At 39.3% G+C, this 15,570-nt stretch overlaps 1 protein-coding gene across 3 annotated transcripts; it reads right to left on the bottom strand.

The window, feature by feature from the left end:
- Positions 1-3,733: 3,733 nt before the first annotated feature.
- hmgn3 (high mobility group nucleosomal binding domain 3) lies at positions 3,734-13,602 on the bottom strand. Of its 3 annotated transcripts, XM_024291797.2 has the most exons (7): positions 13,416-13,597; positions 10,549-10,599; positions 10,338-10,367; positions 6,978-7,028; positions 6,797-6,895; positions 6,544-6,643; positions 3,734-4,392 (listed from the first exon to the last, which is right to left on the bottom strand). In XM_024291797.2, exons 1-7 carry the CDS (start codon positions 13,428-13,430, stop codon positions 4,385-4,387), a joined length of 354 nt encoding a protein of 117 aa, XP_024147565.1. In that variant the 5' UTR covers positions 13,431-13,597; the 3' UTR covers positions 3,734-4,384. The 3 variants fall into 3 exon arrangements, with proteins under 3 accessions (XP_024147565.1, XP_024147567.1, XP_024147568.1); XM_024291799.2 differs by lacking the exon at positions 10,338-10,367 and having other exon boundaries at positions 13,416-13,602; XM_024291800.2 differs by lacking the exon at positions 6,544-6,643 and having other exon boundaries at positions 13,416-13,590.
- Between the last annotated feature and the right edge of the window lie 1,968 nt (positions 13,603-15,570).

Below are 15,570 nucleotides of genomic sequence, written 5' to 3'. Positions count from 1 at the left end.
CCACTGCCATGCTGGACAGTAGGTATGGCATTTCTTTCCTTTTGCTGACTTATTATCTGAAACAGAGAAATAACCATCAGAAATCTGATAAGTTAAAGATTTTGTCTGGGTGCTTAGAGAATCCAGACAAAATCGAGACCTTTACAAAACTCGATGTAACTAGACATAGTATGCAGCAATATTGACGATTGGTCCTGGCGAACCATGCTTTAGCCAAAAGCAAGGTCATTTACATATTTATGTCATTCTCACTCCCAACTCATTCTATATGGACGTATGGTTTGGGCCCCCTCCACGTCACTTTTTAATGTAATTAAAAAGACTAAAAGTTTTTTGAGGTTCTGGCTGTTCCCGTTAAATAACAGATCCATAACCCTTGAGATGCTGTACTGGACGAAGTACTGGACGAAGACGAAGTACTGGACATGATACTGGTCGCAGTACTGGACGAAGTACTGGACGCGGCACTGGACATGGTACTAAATGCGGTACCAGACATGGTACTGGACGTGGTACTGAATGCGGTACTGGACATAATACTGGACGTGGCACTGGCCGCTATACTGGATGCGGCACTGGACATGGTACCGGATGCAGTTCTGGACATGGTAAGGAATGGGGTTAGGATACTGGTCCGCATCCTGAGAGTTCTATGTATTTTTCCCTTTTCTGTGGGCCGGTACCAAGCGGTTGTCTGACTGGTACCGGTTTGCGGCCCAGAGGTAGGGGACCCTTAATTTAACGGTAACAGCCAGCACATCAAAAAACGATGAGTTTGGGACACCTAAAATGTCAAAAAGTGCAGCGGAGGGGGCCTGAACCAAATGTCCATATTTGACAAGTTGGGGTGAGAATGCGTTGGCATGTGAATCATTCATTCATTCATATATTTTCCTGACCGCTTTGTCCCTTTCGGGGTCGCGGGGGTGCCGGAGCCTATCCCGGCTACTGATGGGCGAAGGCGGGGTTCACCCTGGACAGGTCGCCAGTCTGTCTCAGGGAATGTGAATCGTTGACTGTATATGAGAATTGGACTGAGTGACCCCTCCCTCCTGGCATTTCAAACAGGAAGTACCCTCTGGTTCCAAGTAGCCAAAATACTATAGACGTCTATAGGAAATAAACAGCTATTACTGGTCAGAATAACCACTCTTGATCTGATCCATTTTTTAATATGTTCATGATAATCTTTAAATTTTTTGTCATATTTTTTTTGTTGTGAAAATTGTTCAAGTTGACCAATCAGAAAGTAGGTGGAGCCTGCTGGTCCTCCAACGTTAAAAATTGACATATTCTCCCAAGGCTCCTTGGTTAGGGGTGGTACGGTCCAGTGTTTTGAGCGTTTATATTATAAAATGGACCCATTAAGCCAGACCAAACGATTGTTGGGCCCCCGTTGGTTGAAGGTCCATAGAAAAATAGAACAGACCAGCTACTGTTGTCATACGATGAAACCTGCTGACTGGCACAAAAAAAAAGCGCCAAACCAGCGCCAACGTTTTCAAAAATTCCATTTTTGTCTTACCATCTGGTGCATTCGTCTTTGCCGCACAAACACATATCTCTTTTCCTGACTTGAAGATCCAAGCTAGAAGTTTTCTCCTCTTTCATTCCTCTTCGCCTCCCGCAATCCTTAATTTTTTTCTTGATATTTGTTCTTTATATTGTGCGAGTTATAATAAGTTATAATAAGATCAGATCCCTCAATAAAAGTAGGTGGTACCAGCGTTCGAAACATTTGTCAGGTTTCGTGTAGCCCGCTTTCAAGTGGTCAGGTGTGGACCAACAAGTTCACTCTTGATTGGCGAGAGTGGTGGCCATATAAACGTTGACTTGGACTGCTTATGGATGACGTCTGGTGGCGTCACACTCACTCGATCCAGTTCTCAGATACAGTCAATTGTTGGAGTGTCCATTGGCAAGAGTCTAGCAATACGATACATATCCTGATACATGTCTCAAGATGCAATATGATATTCCAAGACTATACCAGAACACATTTTCTTTTTTTCAACTCTACTTGAACATTAATATGTCTTTCATTGTAATAAAAATGGTCAAATTAATTTTCTTTAATGATCACAACATTAAGCACTGCAACTGTCTACTGAAACTGGCAGCAACGTGGGACAGAGTTTTTGTTTGGTACCGATCCCAAGTAAAAACTAAGTAGTACATGTTTCATAACAACAAAAACGTGAGGCTGACTGAATATTTAACTCATGCTTGTTCTCACGAAATCTTGTTGTTGTTTTGATTGTAGTGTAGAGCTGTTCAAAGAGGCTCAGTGTGCTGCCAACTAGTGGTCGAGGGTTTGGGTGGAAAAAAAGTAAGGCACGCTCATAAATAATTAATTAAACAATGTCTTGTCAGTATTTTAAATACATACAAGTATCGTCATATGAAATATCAGGATATATCGCTAAATCAAATTTCCCCTGAACCCCCTAGCTAATAGTGTGAACTTCAACGCAGTACAGCAACAGTTTGATGAATGATCGACAATCCAGAAGACCAAGGTGGAAACAAACCAAAGAGAAAACGTGGTTGTTTATGGGGAACACCTGAAGGTACAACAGTTTGTGGTTTGGTGCTGTCCTGTCCTCTCTCAAGATTTTCTCTCAAATTTTATGCGGTTTGAACCAAAGTCTGATAGATTATACTCTGCAAAATATCCTGAAGGGACTGTTCCGAACTTTAATTAACAATCAATAAGGCTATAAAAGAAAGAAAGGGAATACAGATCATGTTGGTGAAAGTACATCTGCAAGCTCCTAATATATATATATATATATATATATATATCTACTACGAAAATAACAATATTTCACCCTCAGTTTAGCAAAAATTATATATATATATATATACATTAATTTTTGCAAGATTAAAGGTGAAACAATGTTATTCTAAGATCTAAAAATGGATCCGGTACATATTTTTCCATTACTTCAACCAGTATAACTCAGAGATACGTACTTGGTCATATCAAATGGTTGATATAATTGGTTAATTTCTTTTTAACACAATTTATAATGGTATATATTGATTTGATCAACAACTTGCCTCAGTGAGATCAATGTTGGCGGATCGTATGGAATCGATTCATTGATTAATCGTTAAGCTCATATTTTTGCTTCATCCTTCAATAAATGTATAGATACAACTCTACTGAAAAGATGGCTTCAATTTCAGCTTCTTTCACTAGTATATACATGTTTTTATGCATTTCTATGGCTTCGTTGACACATCTGTAGCGATTTTTCTCGCTCTGCTTTGGATCCATGAGAATTATCTTAAAAAATGTCATTTTTTTCTAATTCTAAATAAATATGTGCTACAGGTGTGCAAAAACACCTGCTACCTTCCATTTTTGACTAAACGTTTGTGCTTCGACTGCCTCCCAAAGGCCTCCGAGTACAATGGCGGCACACGTCTTTGCACGCGAAACAAAAGGGAACGCCCACTGGCCGCCAGGTTTGACTGCCGCGTCAACCTGCACTTATGAAAACAGTTTCAGAACTCCCTCCACTCTGGCAAACGCTGACCTTTCACTTCCTGACACAGCAGTTGTATTTAATACAGCCGTGTGCCCCCGACGACCCCCCCACACACAGATAGACACACTGGTAGCTTTGTGTTTAAAAACAGAACAGCCACGTTGTGCTTCTTCATCCTAAATCTCGCCTTTTTTTTATTTGTACGGACAGACGAAAATAACAAGAAGACTCTCATGTGACATCGACATTTTTTTCTTTTATTTCAAAATATTCTCCTAACAGGATGAAACTCAGAAAAGCCCAGAGGGTCCAAAGCCAATAGAGCCGTCTAGAACAGAAGCACCACTCATTATTGCTATGTCACTCTGCTGCGGGACAAGACGTTAGGGAAGGAAAAAATAAAAACAGAAAAGGAAAGAGGAACACAGACAACACCTTCACTCCGGCACACATACGAACAGAGCTATGAGGGAAAACGGCGATTCTAAAATGTTCAGGAAAAGCTGCAGATGTTCCGCGCTGCGACCGCGGAACCGACGGAAGGGGGAGAAAAATGAAACATCGCTCATTTACAGAGGCCAAAAACGTCTTTTATCAACCACAAACAAAGGCGGATCAAATTTAAAGGTCTAACAGTCACTTATATGACCCCCTTCCGGCAAAAAGAACATCTGCAGTTGTCGGATTCACTTCATTCTAGCGAGGAAAAGTGGGAGGGGCTAAATCAGAGATAGATAAGCCGTAGAGAAGCTGGTTGTCCGTTTCTACTAGAAAAGAAAAAAAATTAGCATGGTACAAAAATCGTCGGTAAAAAAAGATGCTCTGCTGCCGTGGAATCAGAGGGTGGGGTGGTCTATGCCTTCTCTTCAGGGGCCTCCTCTGCTGCTTCAGTTTCCTGTTGAGAGACGAAAAAGTAGAAACGTTTCAAACAAATACCGACAAAGTCACCATTCCAGAATCGGTCGGACTTAAAGCAAGAAAGTTTTAAGCAAAAATTGTGCTTTTAAGATGTTCTTGTGGTATTTTTCTGATGATTGAAGACATAAACAAAGAAAATGTTGGTTTAATTTACGTTTCTACGTATGTCTTTATTTAAATCGTTGTGAATCAGGAAAAATGCAGATTGTATTTGTGATGTAGAACATACAATGGGCGGGGCCACCAGCTCCCTGCTCCGCCCCTTCTGATGCATCTGCTTGCAGACGATTTTTGTTGCAGTGGTTATGTCAGGTTGTGAAGGGCTGTAAGCTAGCTAACATGAATAAATTATGTCCTAGACAGTTTAAAAAAAAATGGGCTAAAAACTGCATTATTATAATTAAAAGACGATTGATAACACTCTAAAAATAGATCAAATGCTAAACTTCTGGATCTAAATCTGCTTGCAGGCTTCACAAAGCTGGAATAGTTTAAACTTTCACAAAGTGTTTATAAACTCTTGTGATCAATTAACAAAAGTTCTGTAATTTGATAAATAGTTTTCATCAAATTAGCAAATTCAACGTTTCACTTTTTACAGTGGGTGGAGAGAGTTAAAAGTAAACAAAGTAAAAAACATTAATTTCACAAGGTAAACAATCAGGAAAGACGTAATTTACGGAAATAGTTTATTTTAAATCGATAGACAAAAGAAAAGCAATATTTTTTATTTATCTTCTATGAGCAAAATGATCAATTTTATTTAGCGTTTGTTTAAAAAGAGGAAAAATTACAGAAAAATAAATTCAAATTATCTGGTGAATAATTTTGGGACTAAAATCCTCCATTGAAGACCCACTTTGACCATGTTTTAATCTGTTTTGAGCGATCTTTTAATCATGGTTATGCTGTTACTAGCCAAAAATAATTAAACGGTATATGTTTCTTGGACGTGGTGTCTAAAATTTTGTAGAAATTTGCGTCTGAGTTGTTGGAACGACCGTTAGCAAAGAGCAACCCCGCCCCCCTTCCCATCGCCAACTGAACGTATTTTCTACATAACAACTGCAACCTTTTTTAAACTGCATTTTTTTCATCTGCTCCTGATTCGCAACGATTTGAATAAAGAAATACAAAGAAATAACATTTTTATCTTAATTTTCTTTATAAATCCCTTCAACCATCAGAAAAATGCCACAAGAACATGTTAAATACACAATTTTTATCGAAGTGGCTCTTTAAAAAACATGAACTAAATTACAGCGGGCAACACTGCCTGATTTAAATTCAATTTTTGGTGCTAAAACATGTGAATTATTGTAAAAAACGAATAAAAAATTTGTATTTAAGGTATTAAATTTGCATGAAAGTTAACGGCAAAAACATATTTTAGCTGAGAATCAAAGGTAGTCTTTCCATAAAACAACAACACCCTTTTAATTTGGTATTAATACAGTAATAAAATCTCTTAAATGAAAAATAAAAATTTTTTGTTTGGAAAAAAATACATTTTTTGTCCTTATTTTGTTTAAACTTTTGTGTCAGGAATGATTGTTTCAGGTATAAAATAAATAGTGCTGGGCGATATGGAAAAAATTGTAAATCAGAATATAAATATATCACAATAACGATACATATCACAATATACTTTGTGGTATATTGTGATTTAAAAATTGACAATGTCATTACTTACTTTTCTCTGCCTTTATTTTTTAAAGTAACTGAATCGTCACAAATGAGAAACATTTTTTTCAAGTTTCTTAGTAGGAAAACACAATTTTGCACAAAAGTTCAGCAATAAAATAAACAAATAAAAATGACATAAAATGGAATAAAAATAAACTCTTGAACAAACTTCAAAATTTATGTTGATGCTCTAGTGCCATTATTGTCAGTTTAGCTTCTTTTAGGTGCATTGTGTGTGCATGAATTGATTAAAGGAGTAAAACTTTTCTTTTTTTAAGCTGATTCTTGGCACTTTGAGCACCAACAAAAATCTTGTTTGAAAGATCCTCCTCACCGCACAGCAACCGAGACATCCTTACCTTTGACCTCCCCTCCTGTGGAGAAAAACTCTCCAAAAACTCTCCAAACACACTCAAACCGGGAGATGGACGCCCGCTCATACCGTTAACTCTGACTGTTTCACTCTGCCCTCTCACTGACATCAGGGAAGGAGCCATGCTTCTGATGGAGGACACACTGACAGACGGGCGAGACACGTAGATCTGCGTGTGCGCCCGTGTGCGTGCACGTGTAAGTGGGTCAGACCGTATGTGTAATTAATGCAGTGTTGGTGTGTGAACAGACATTTGAGAAAAACGGAGATCGTTATCATCTAACCAAATATTTGTTTTCCACTTCTCTGCTCCTCCTCGTACCTCATTGGTCTTGGTCTCTCCGTTCTGGGCGGGACCGTCCTCCTTCTTCCCCTTGGCGCCTCCTTTCTTTGGCTTCGCCCCCTTTTCATCTGCCACCTTCTGCAGTACACAAACCATAAAAATAAAATCTTAAAAATGCAAAACTGTCTACAACTGGATCATTTTCCTTCATTTTCTTCACCTTAACGATGTTCTTCTTGGGTTTGGCTTCAGGTTTGGGTGGAGCAGGCTTCTAGAAATAAAAAATAAATAAAAATGAGACACAATAGCAGCCTGAAATACACAAAGACAAACAAAGTGCATGCATCCATGACTGCTTCCATGCATCATGCAGTTTTAATGATGAAAATCTCTGACATTAACATTTCTGCATCCACTGAAGGAGAACAGACTACGAATCCCATTGCAATGATGAGAGCAGCTCCCATTCAGCGTGTTGTGCAGACATTGTGCAGAGCAGAGGCTCCATTAGCTTCCAGCTATGAGCATAAATAACACCACAAACTGAACCATGTGATTTTTTTTCTCCAAAAATAACTCAAAAGAGTCCAAAATTAAAAGGAAAAAATTTGGACTGCATATGAGAACTGAACCGAGTGCCCTCAAACAGGAAGTGGCCGCTGGCTCCAGGACGCTAAAATACCATAGACGTCTATAAACAGCAAAACTCAGTCAAGTTTGTCAGAATAACCATTTTTGCTCTAATACATTTTAGTAAAAAGTTCCTGATATTCCTCTTTTAAAAAAAAATGTTTTTTCCTGTCGTGAAAGTTACCCGTTATAAACGGACCAATCAGAAAGCTTTCGAGTGGTGGGGGGTGTGGCTTTCCAACAAGCTCACTCCTGATTGGTGACTGTGGTACCAATCTATACGCCTCGTGTCCACTTAGCGGTTCGGTCCGATATTGTGAGCGTTTCTGTAATAATATGGACCCATTTTCGGGCCCCGTTGGTTGTAGGTCCATAAATAAATGGACCAGTTAGGGCGGAGCTACTGTTGTCATGACGACAAAAAAAAATCACCGATGTTTTCAAACATCCAATCTTACTCTTACCATCTGGCGCCTTTGTCTTTGCCTCTTTTCACAACTCAAGATCAGCTCAGTGGCCTTGTGGTAGAGTGTCCGACCTAAGACTGGAAGGTCATGAGTTCAAACCCCAGCCGAGTCATACCAAAGACTTTAAAAATGGAACCCAATGCCTCGATTCAGCATTAAGGGGTTGGATTGGGGGGTTAAACGGACAAATGGTTCCTGAGGGCAGCTGTGTCTGCAGCTCACCCCTCCCCCAGGGGAGGGGTCAAATACAGAGAACAAATTTCACACATCTAGGTGTGGGACTTTAACTTTAGTCCAAGCTAAAAGTTTTGTCTTTGCCTCCCACAATGTCTGTATGAAGTATCACAAGCTAAGTGAAAACAGACAATAGCTCGATAGCCTAGCTTTAGCTTTAGTCGCACTACCACGACGGTGCAACTTTGAGTAGTAATGTTCACTTGAGTAGCCCAGACCATTCCAGACCGTGCCTCTCAGAGGAAACGAGCTTCACTCAGACTGACTTGGACCTATCACTGTTTGCTGACAACGTCTAGCTCCAACATGGCGGCGTCCATATTGCAAAAGCTAAAAACCATTTTCAATGGAGGATGTCACACCCACTCTGCCTCTCAAATACAAGCTACGTCTGAATCCTTTCACTGCTCAGTGCAGTATTTTTTATTCAGCCAGAATCTTCAATTTCCCAGAATCCTTTGCGAAAAACCAATGGGCATTGATGCTCACTATATTGGGAACTATTGACCTTAATGCATTGCATTTGATCAGTATACTTTGAAATAACCTATTTTTATTACTGAACCATCAATATTTAATTTTCCAGGAAATTGATGATGTCATAATAAAAAAACCGTAGTGGTTGAAACAGAACTCTTATGGCGCGTTCACGCCGGGCCCGATTGGCGCAGCAGGGGCGTCGAGTTTCAACGTTGAGCCAATGTACAGACCCAATCCAAGGTCTTGCGACGCAATCTGGGCATCAGATGCAATTGACGCCATGTGTCAACCAATCAGGAGCGTTTTCTATCAAAGGACCGAATAATACATCCAACATGGCCGCTCGATTTTCGTCCTGACTTCTGTCTGTTTTCTCTTAACCCGCTGGGGCCGCGGGGTTGCCGGAGACTCTCCGGGATACACCCTGGAAGTCACCATCTTGTTACAGAGCCCATGGATCTGGCATGATCGCAGCCACTACGCTAGTGAGCCACCTGGTGGACAGCGTAGCGAGCTAATGACCTCCGCCACGAATAAATGAATGATGTGGCAATAAACGAAGTCCAGAAACCTGTTTGGGACTTACTCCGCGGCCGGGGCGCCAAAACGTCAAGCAGTAAATTTGACTCGTGTCAAAAGAGAGGAGGCAAACATGAATCTGACGTCCGGTGTAATCACTATTACAGTTGTATGATGGGAAGGATTCACCGTCCAAAGCTAAAAAAAGGCGACAACATCCTGGAAAATGTTGAGCCGTTAACAGGACTAAATGTTCATCTAAATATCAAAGTAGTTGGAACAAATAGAGACATTTAACATCAATTTCAGAGCTAAAAACAAAAGAATTGATTTCTGTCCTGATGTTATTTGCTTCTAATCCCACTAGTGAAATTCATGTAAACATGAGAAGTTTAGACTATCAAAACTAGGTTTATTTTAGAGATACGAATATCGATTTGACCTACACTGTACAAAGTGAAACATTACATCAATTAACAAAAGTTCTGTAATTTGTTAAAGATATTTATCATATTAAATTTTTAAGTTGAGTAAACCTACAACTCAAATTTTTAATTTGATAAAAAATAATAGTTTTTTAAGTAATAAATTACAGATTTTTTGTTAAATTGATCCAATGTTTCACTAAATCCTTAAAAAGTCAGCAGGAAGACTTAAACTCTTTCCACTTCTTTTGCAAATATTGTTGGTCTGGATCACTATTTATTTTCCTCAGGTGGTCTGAATTCTTATTTGGACCACAATAACTAAAAAACAGGCATCTTAGTTTTATTGCAAGTGAAATAAACAGACTGCTCAGAATCCAAAGAGTGAATGCTCAGCACCATGTTTTAACTTTTTTTTACTGGATTATTCTTTTTTTTGCTTATATTTCAATAAATTATGCATTTTATAAAGAACAGAAAACATTTAAAAGACCAGAAACATGCAAAGACACACAGAAATGAATGGTCTGCACGGCAGAGCTGCACGATCTGACAACAACTTTAAACTCAACGGAGGATTTGTGACATTACTGGATTTTTCCATTTTATTTTCACATTTCAAATCATGCAGCTCGGCTCAATCGCAGCGAGAACCGACAAAGACAACAAAAACATGCAAATAAAGCCAGACCCATTAAGAGGAGCATGCTCAAAGTGTTGATTTTTTCAGAAGATCTAGATGTTTTATCCTAAGATAAATTAATACGATGCTAATAGAACAGAGAAGAAGAACAGAAGTGAGGACAGGAAGAGAACACAACTCACCGCCGACAATCTCTCTGACCTTCTGGTTGGCTGTTGGAGCAAAGGATGATGGGAAAGACAGAGATGGTGACAGAGAAAGAGAAGTTTCACCTTTGTGAGCTCATCAGAACGCTACAATTGTCCTAATCCTGCTCTTCCGCTAGCGCCCACACTCTCGGCCAACTCACAGCACGCTAACACACCTGAACACCAACGCACAACAAACACTTACCTCTTGTTTCGTGACTTTAGAGGCTTCCTTGCCCTCTGGAGCTTCTGGGGACTGCAGGAGGAGAAGAAACCATCGGTAAATCAAAGAGATATGAGGAAACTGCTGTGACATCTAGTCAAAGTTCAACTGTCTCTGTGGGACGTTTGGGCGAGATTCACTCTATGCTGATGATGCAGTTCTCTGTCGACATGGAGCCAATTTATCGCACAATACTGAGGATTTCAAGCTGGTCCATTAATATTTAGAAAAGTTCCAGGAAAAAGTCTTTTGGTCACGATATCAAATGAAAAAATGAAACATCGGATCAATTAACAAAAATGTTGTAACTAAATTTAAAACTATTACTTTTTATCAATTTAAAATTTCAATTTGATAAATAGAGCTTTGGTAAATGGATCTGTTTCACTTCTTATGGTGTTTCTGTAATCTGTTAGATTTAAAATTATTAGTTTTTTATCGAATTAAAATTTTGAGTTGATGCTTTACTCAGCTAAAAAAATGTAATTTGATTAAAAAAAGGTTAAAATGTACGAAATTATAGAGCTTTTGTTAATTGATGCAGCGTTTCACTTTTTACAGTGATCTTGTAATTTCTTACATATAAATGTATTAGTTTTTATCAAAATAAAAATTTAAGTTGATGGTTTACTCAGCTTGAAAATGTACTTTGATGAATATTTTTAATTGAACAAATTGAAGAACTTTTAATTGATCCAACGTTTCACTTTTTACAGTGTAAGAAGATTTTTCGAAAAGTTATTAGACTTTTGAAAACTACAGAAGCCCAACCAAAAACCAAAAGCCATGATAAAAAATGCAAAAGATGATAGGCTTTCAGATCCATTATGATTCAGTTTTAAATCATAATTCATCATTTTTTGTACATAATTCAAAATAAAACTAAGAACAAATTAATTTTTAAAGTAGTAAATGGTGTTTTTGCCAAACTGACATGTATTTAAATAAATCCATTGGGCCACAAATTTGTTTATTGCTTAATAATGTTTATAATACTACTTTAATAATCAACAATTTTATTGGAAATTATTTCTTACACTGTAAAAAGTGAAACGTTGGATCGATTAACAAAAGCATTATAATTTGTTACACTTAAATATATTCTTTTTTTTAAGTTTAGTGAACCATCAACTCATAATTTAAATTTTAAAGAAAACTAACATTTTAAATGTGACAAATTACAGACATTTTTTAACTGGTTCAATGTTTCACTTTTTACAGTATATACAGGGCAGCTGGTTACCTTAAAACCCACTTTATTGACTAAATATATATAAAAAAGAACAATTTTGCCTATGTAAATATGATGGGAAAAACAATAAAAAATGTTGGTTTATTTGTATTACAAAAAAATATATATTCAAATAAATAGAGATTAATTTTAGAGTCAATAATTAGACAAAATCATGAAGTATTGGTTTAGTAAATAGTAGTTTACTAAACTAATAAAATATAAAATATACATGAAAAGTCTAAAAAAATACAGTTTTTTTTTTTACACAAAGGCAAGTTACTCAACAAAATTTAAATCACTGCACTGCAAAAAATGAAATGTTGGATCAATTTACAAAAGCTCTGTAATTTGCTACAATTAAAAATATTAGTTTGTATCAAACCATTTTCTTAATTTAAGTAAACTATCATTTCAAAAATGTAAAGTTTACAAAATCTAACGATTTTATTAACTGATCCAACGTTTTACTTTTTACAGTGTAGTAAACTAAACATGAAAAAGCTGCAGATTTTCAACCCATTTTGCAGAACTTTCATCAATATTTTTGTATTAGTAAACTATTTTTTTACCTTAAATTTACATTTAATTAACAATAACATCATAATTTTATTTTTAAAAAGTCCTTGCATTAATGTTTTAGGAGTCTAACTCGAATTACTGGAGCTTTAATACAAAATAAATTGTAAAAATGAGGTCATATTTATGATGTTATTAAAGATTAATTAATATATTTTGACATTTTTACTCCATTCGAGGCATACGTATTTATAATAATGTAAGATTCTGTAGTTTCCAAGATTTTCTCCTTGAAAACACAAAAACTAAGCTTTAATTTTGGTTTCCCGTCGAATAATCCTCAATCCGCAGGTATGGATGGTGGACAAGAGAGCCCGCCCCCACCACCACGGAGGAGGGAAAAAAGAATATGTTGGTATAGCCTGTAGGTTGGCAATCACATCTACTGGATGTGGGCGACCTCCGCCCCTGGAGGCCCCCCATTCTGTGTCCTCAAAGGAGAATGTGCGCAGACAAAAGCAGATTTTAGGTGACAGAAAAACCTGCGTCCGTTCATGCGTTTGGAGAAGGCGCTGGAGCTGTTTGAACAGTGTCACGGCCTCTGCTTAACCCCTCTTTTTTCATCTGGATTCAGGCATTTTTGGTCAAAATGTGATTTTTTCCACCTTAAATTTTTAACTACCTGTATAATTCTCAATAAAAATGTTTTGAAATAAAACTGAAAAAGGGAGGAAATGGGAATTTGGCACGTCTCCATTAGGATTGACGCGTCCATCCGTGCATCCAGTCGGTCTGACATTCACCAGTGCGCACTCATGGATAGGGAAGTGCCCAATTCAACGCGCACGAGCTCCGAAATTAACATGGCAATCAACTGAAAACCCGGCGCGCGGGCTGTCTTGGTCCAGGGCTGCGCGTAAAAACGCGGGCTCCCCTCAAACTTTGGCGTCTCCTTCCTCACCTGCCTCGACGGCGCTGAAAAATCGCGCACCGCTATTTTTCCTCGAGTGCGAGACGGGCAGAAAACTGAAGCGCAGAGGCGGAGAGGGAAGGAGAGGGAGAGAGGGCGAGCGAGCAGCGCGGCGGGAACAGAACTCACCTTTCTCTTCGGCATTTTACGCGTCAAAGTGTCTCCACCTAAAACGAAAACGGTCGAAGCCGGGAGGCGCGCGGGGCTGAATCTGAAGAACCACCAAATACTGGAACAATATCTGGGCAACCTCTGATAATATGTTGACTATATGCACTCCCCAAAAACTCTGTGCCTTCCACTGCCATTGGCTGGAGGGGTCAAAATCCTGCGCGCTGCCGACTCTCCATTGGCTCAAGCGGTCTCCATGTAAATACAGGGCCGGGCGGCATTGGAGGGGATTTACCGGAGCCTCTGCGTGATTGGATGCGCGCCCTTTGTGCGCAGATCCCACTAGACGGTGAAGGCTGAGAGGGAAAGCGGAGACGGGCCAATAGGAGGCCGGCCTGCTCTCGGTGGATGTGGGTATTGTAGGATGAGGAGGAGAAAGAAAGGACCTTGTAGAGAAAATACAAAAGGAGCAGAAAAAAAACACACAGTGTGGTAAAATCTCGGCCATAGCTCCAGAAAAGCTGCCGCGTTTCTGCACACAACCAAAGAGAAAGATTGCAGAAGAAAAAATATGAAGATAAATGAAACAATACAAAAGGCAAGGTCATTGGATGTGGGAGTAGTGTGTGTCAAGATAAGGCCACATCCTCTCAATGTGGGAGTCAGTTCAAGATCATTCTGTGGTAATTGTGTCCTAGAAGCTGCATGTGTGTCTATGGAAGACCAAAGAGGAGGTTCATGGATGAATGAAGACATGAAGGTAGCTGGTGTTAGATGGAGGACGCGGATTCGCTGTGCTGACCCCTAGAAGAAGAAAAAGAAGATGCTGCATTTCCTTAGATAAACAGGAATAAATACTCTCATGAAGAGTTAAGACTAACGCCTTTGCTCCAAGATGTTATTTATTTAACGACTCACTTCAATAAAAGGTTGTACTTGTATGTTTTTCCTAAGTCTTTCAGAGTAAACTCTATCCACATATATGATCATATATTACCTTTGGAACACTAAAGAACAAATTATTTATGAAATATGAGTTATTTTTATGAGGTCTTTTTTGCTACTCAGATGTAAGATGCTTTGATCGCTGAGGCTCCGCCTCTCACTCCTTGTGGGAGCCGTCCATTGCATGACATCATGCTAAAGTCGGCCTCGGCAGCGAGTTTGTGTTTCGCCCACAAAATCGAACATCTGAACTTTTGCAAAGATGGATGTGCATCCCGTGTATCTGTCCTTACTAGCCATCGCTACACTGGTTGTAGCAATGGCCGGGCTAATCGCTGAGCTAGCTGAGCGGCGAAGCTAGCAGCTGAAGAGCAAAGTCAGCGGCTGACCAACAAAGCTTAGTGACTGAGCACTACTTGCAGAGTGGCAAAACTAATGGCAGAGCTAGCTGAGCACCGCTAGTTGGAACAGTGAAGCTTAGTGACTGAGCAATGCTACCTGAGCTGCCAAGCTAGCAGTTGAGCTAGCTGAGTGACTTAGTACCTCTAGTTGAGTGGTGAAGCTTAGTGACTGAGCAATGCTAGCTGAGCGGCGAAGCTAGCGGCTGAGCTAGCTTAGCAGTTTAGCACCTTTAGCTGAGTGGCAAAGCTTAGTGACTGAGGAATGCTAGCTGAGTGGAGAAGCTAGCAGCTGAGCACTGCTAACTAAACTGCAATGTTAGCTGCTGAGCTAGCTGAGCTGCTTAGTACCGCTAGCTGAAAGGCGAAGCTAGCAGCTAGGTACAGCCAAATGAGCAGCAAAGCTAGCATTGAGCACTGCTAACGGAGCGGCGAAGCTAGCAGCTGAGGTAGCTGTGCAGCTCAGTAAAGTTAGCTGAGCGGCCAAGCTAGCTGTGCACAAGTCTGCTAGCTGACCGGTAAAATTGAGTTCTTGTGTTAGCCTGGGGGGACGGTTCTGGCAGCACAGACTCTTCCTGAAAGGGGCTGTTCTGACTTTGTGACATCAGCTTGTGAGAAGTTTTTGTGGGTATGGGAGGGGCTAGAGCTCAGAGCGCAGGTTTTTAGAGGGTTACTCAGAAATACGTGAACGGATCAAAATATTGTTTCAGGGCTGTTTAACAGTACAATGAATTCCTGACGCACTGCAGAAACTATGTCCTTTTTAAAACTTGTTTTGGCTACAAACGGTAAAATCATAATAAAAAAAAATACTGTGAAGGTTTTTAAAG

The sequence above is a fragment of the Oryzias melastigma genome, linkage group LG24 (genome assembly GCF_002922805.2).
Source record: "Oryzias melastigma strain HK-1 linkage group LG24, ASM292280v2, whole genome shotgun sequence".
NCBI classification, from domain to species: domain Eukaryota; kingdom Metazoa; phylum Chordata; class Actinopteri; order Beloniformes; family Adrianichthyidae; genus Oryzias; species Oryzias melastigma.
Note: the sequence above shows the minus strand (reverse complement) of the source record. Positions and strands in the feature narration are given on the sequence as shown.

What these genes read in the sequence shown, in the direction of transcription:
- hmgn3 (XM_024291797.2), bottom strand. An exon ending in CTAAAGTCACGAAACAAGAG is followed by an intron (nt 10,368 to 10,548) that starts GTAAGTGTTTGT and finishes TTGCTCCAACAG; the next exon opens with CCAACCAGAAGGTCAGAGAG. An exon ending in CCAAGAAGAACATCGTTAAG is followed by an intron (nt 6,896 to 6,977) that starts GTGAAGAAAATG and finishes TGTGTACTGCAG; the next exon opens with AAGGTGGCAGATGAAAAGGG.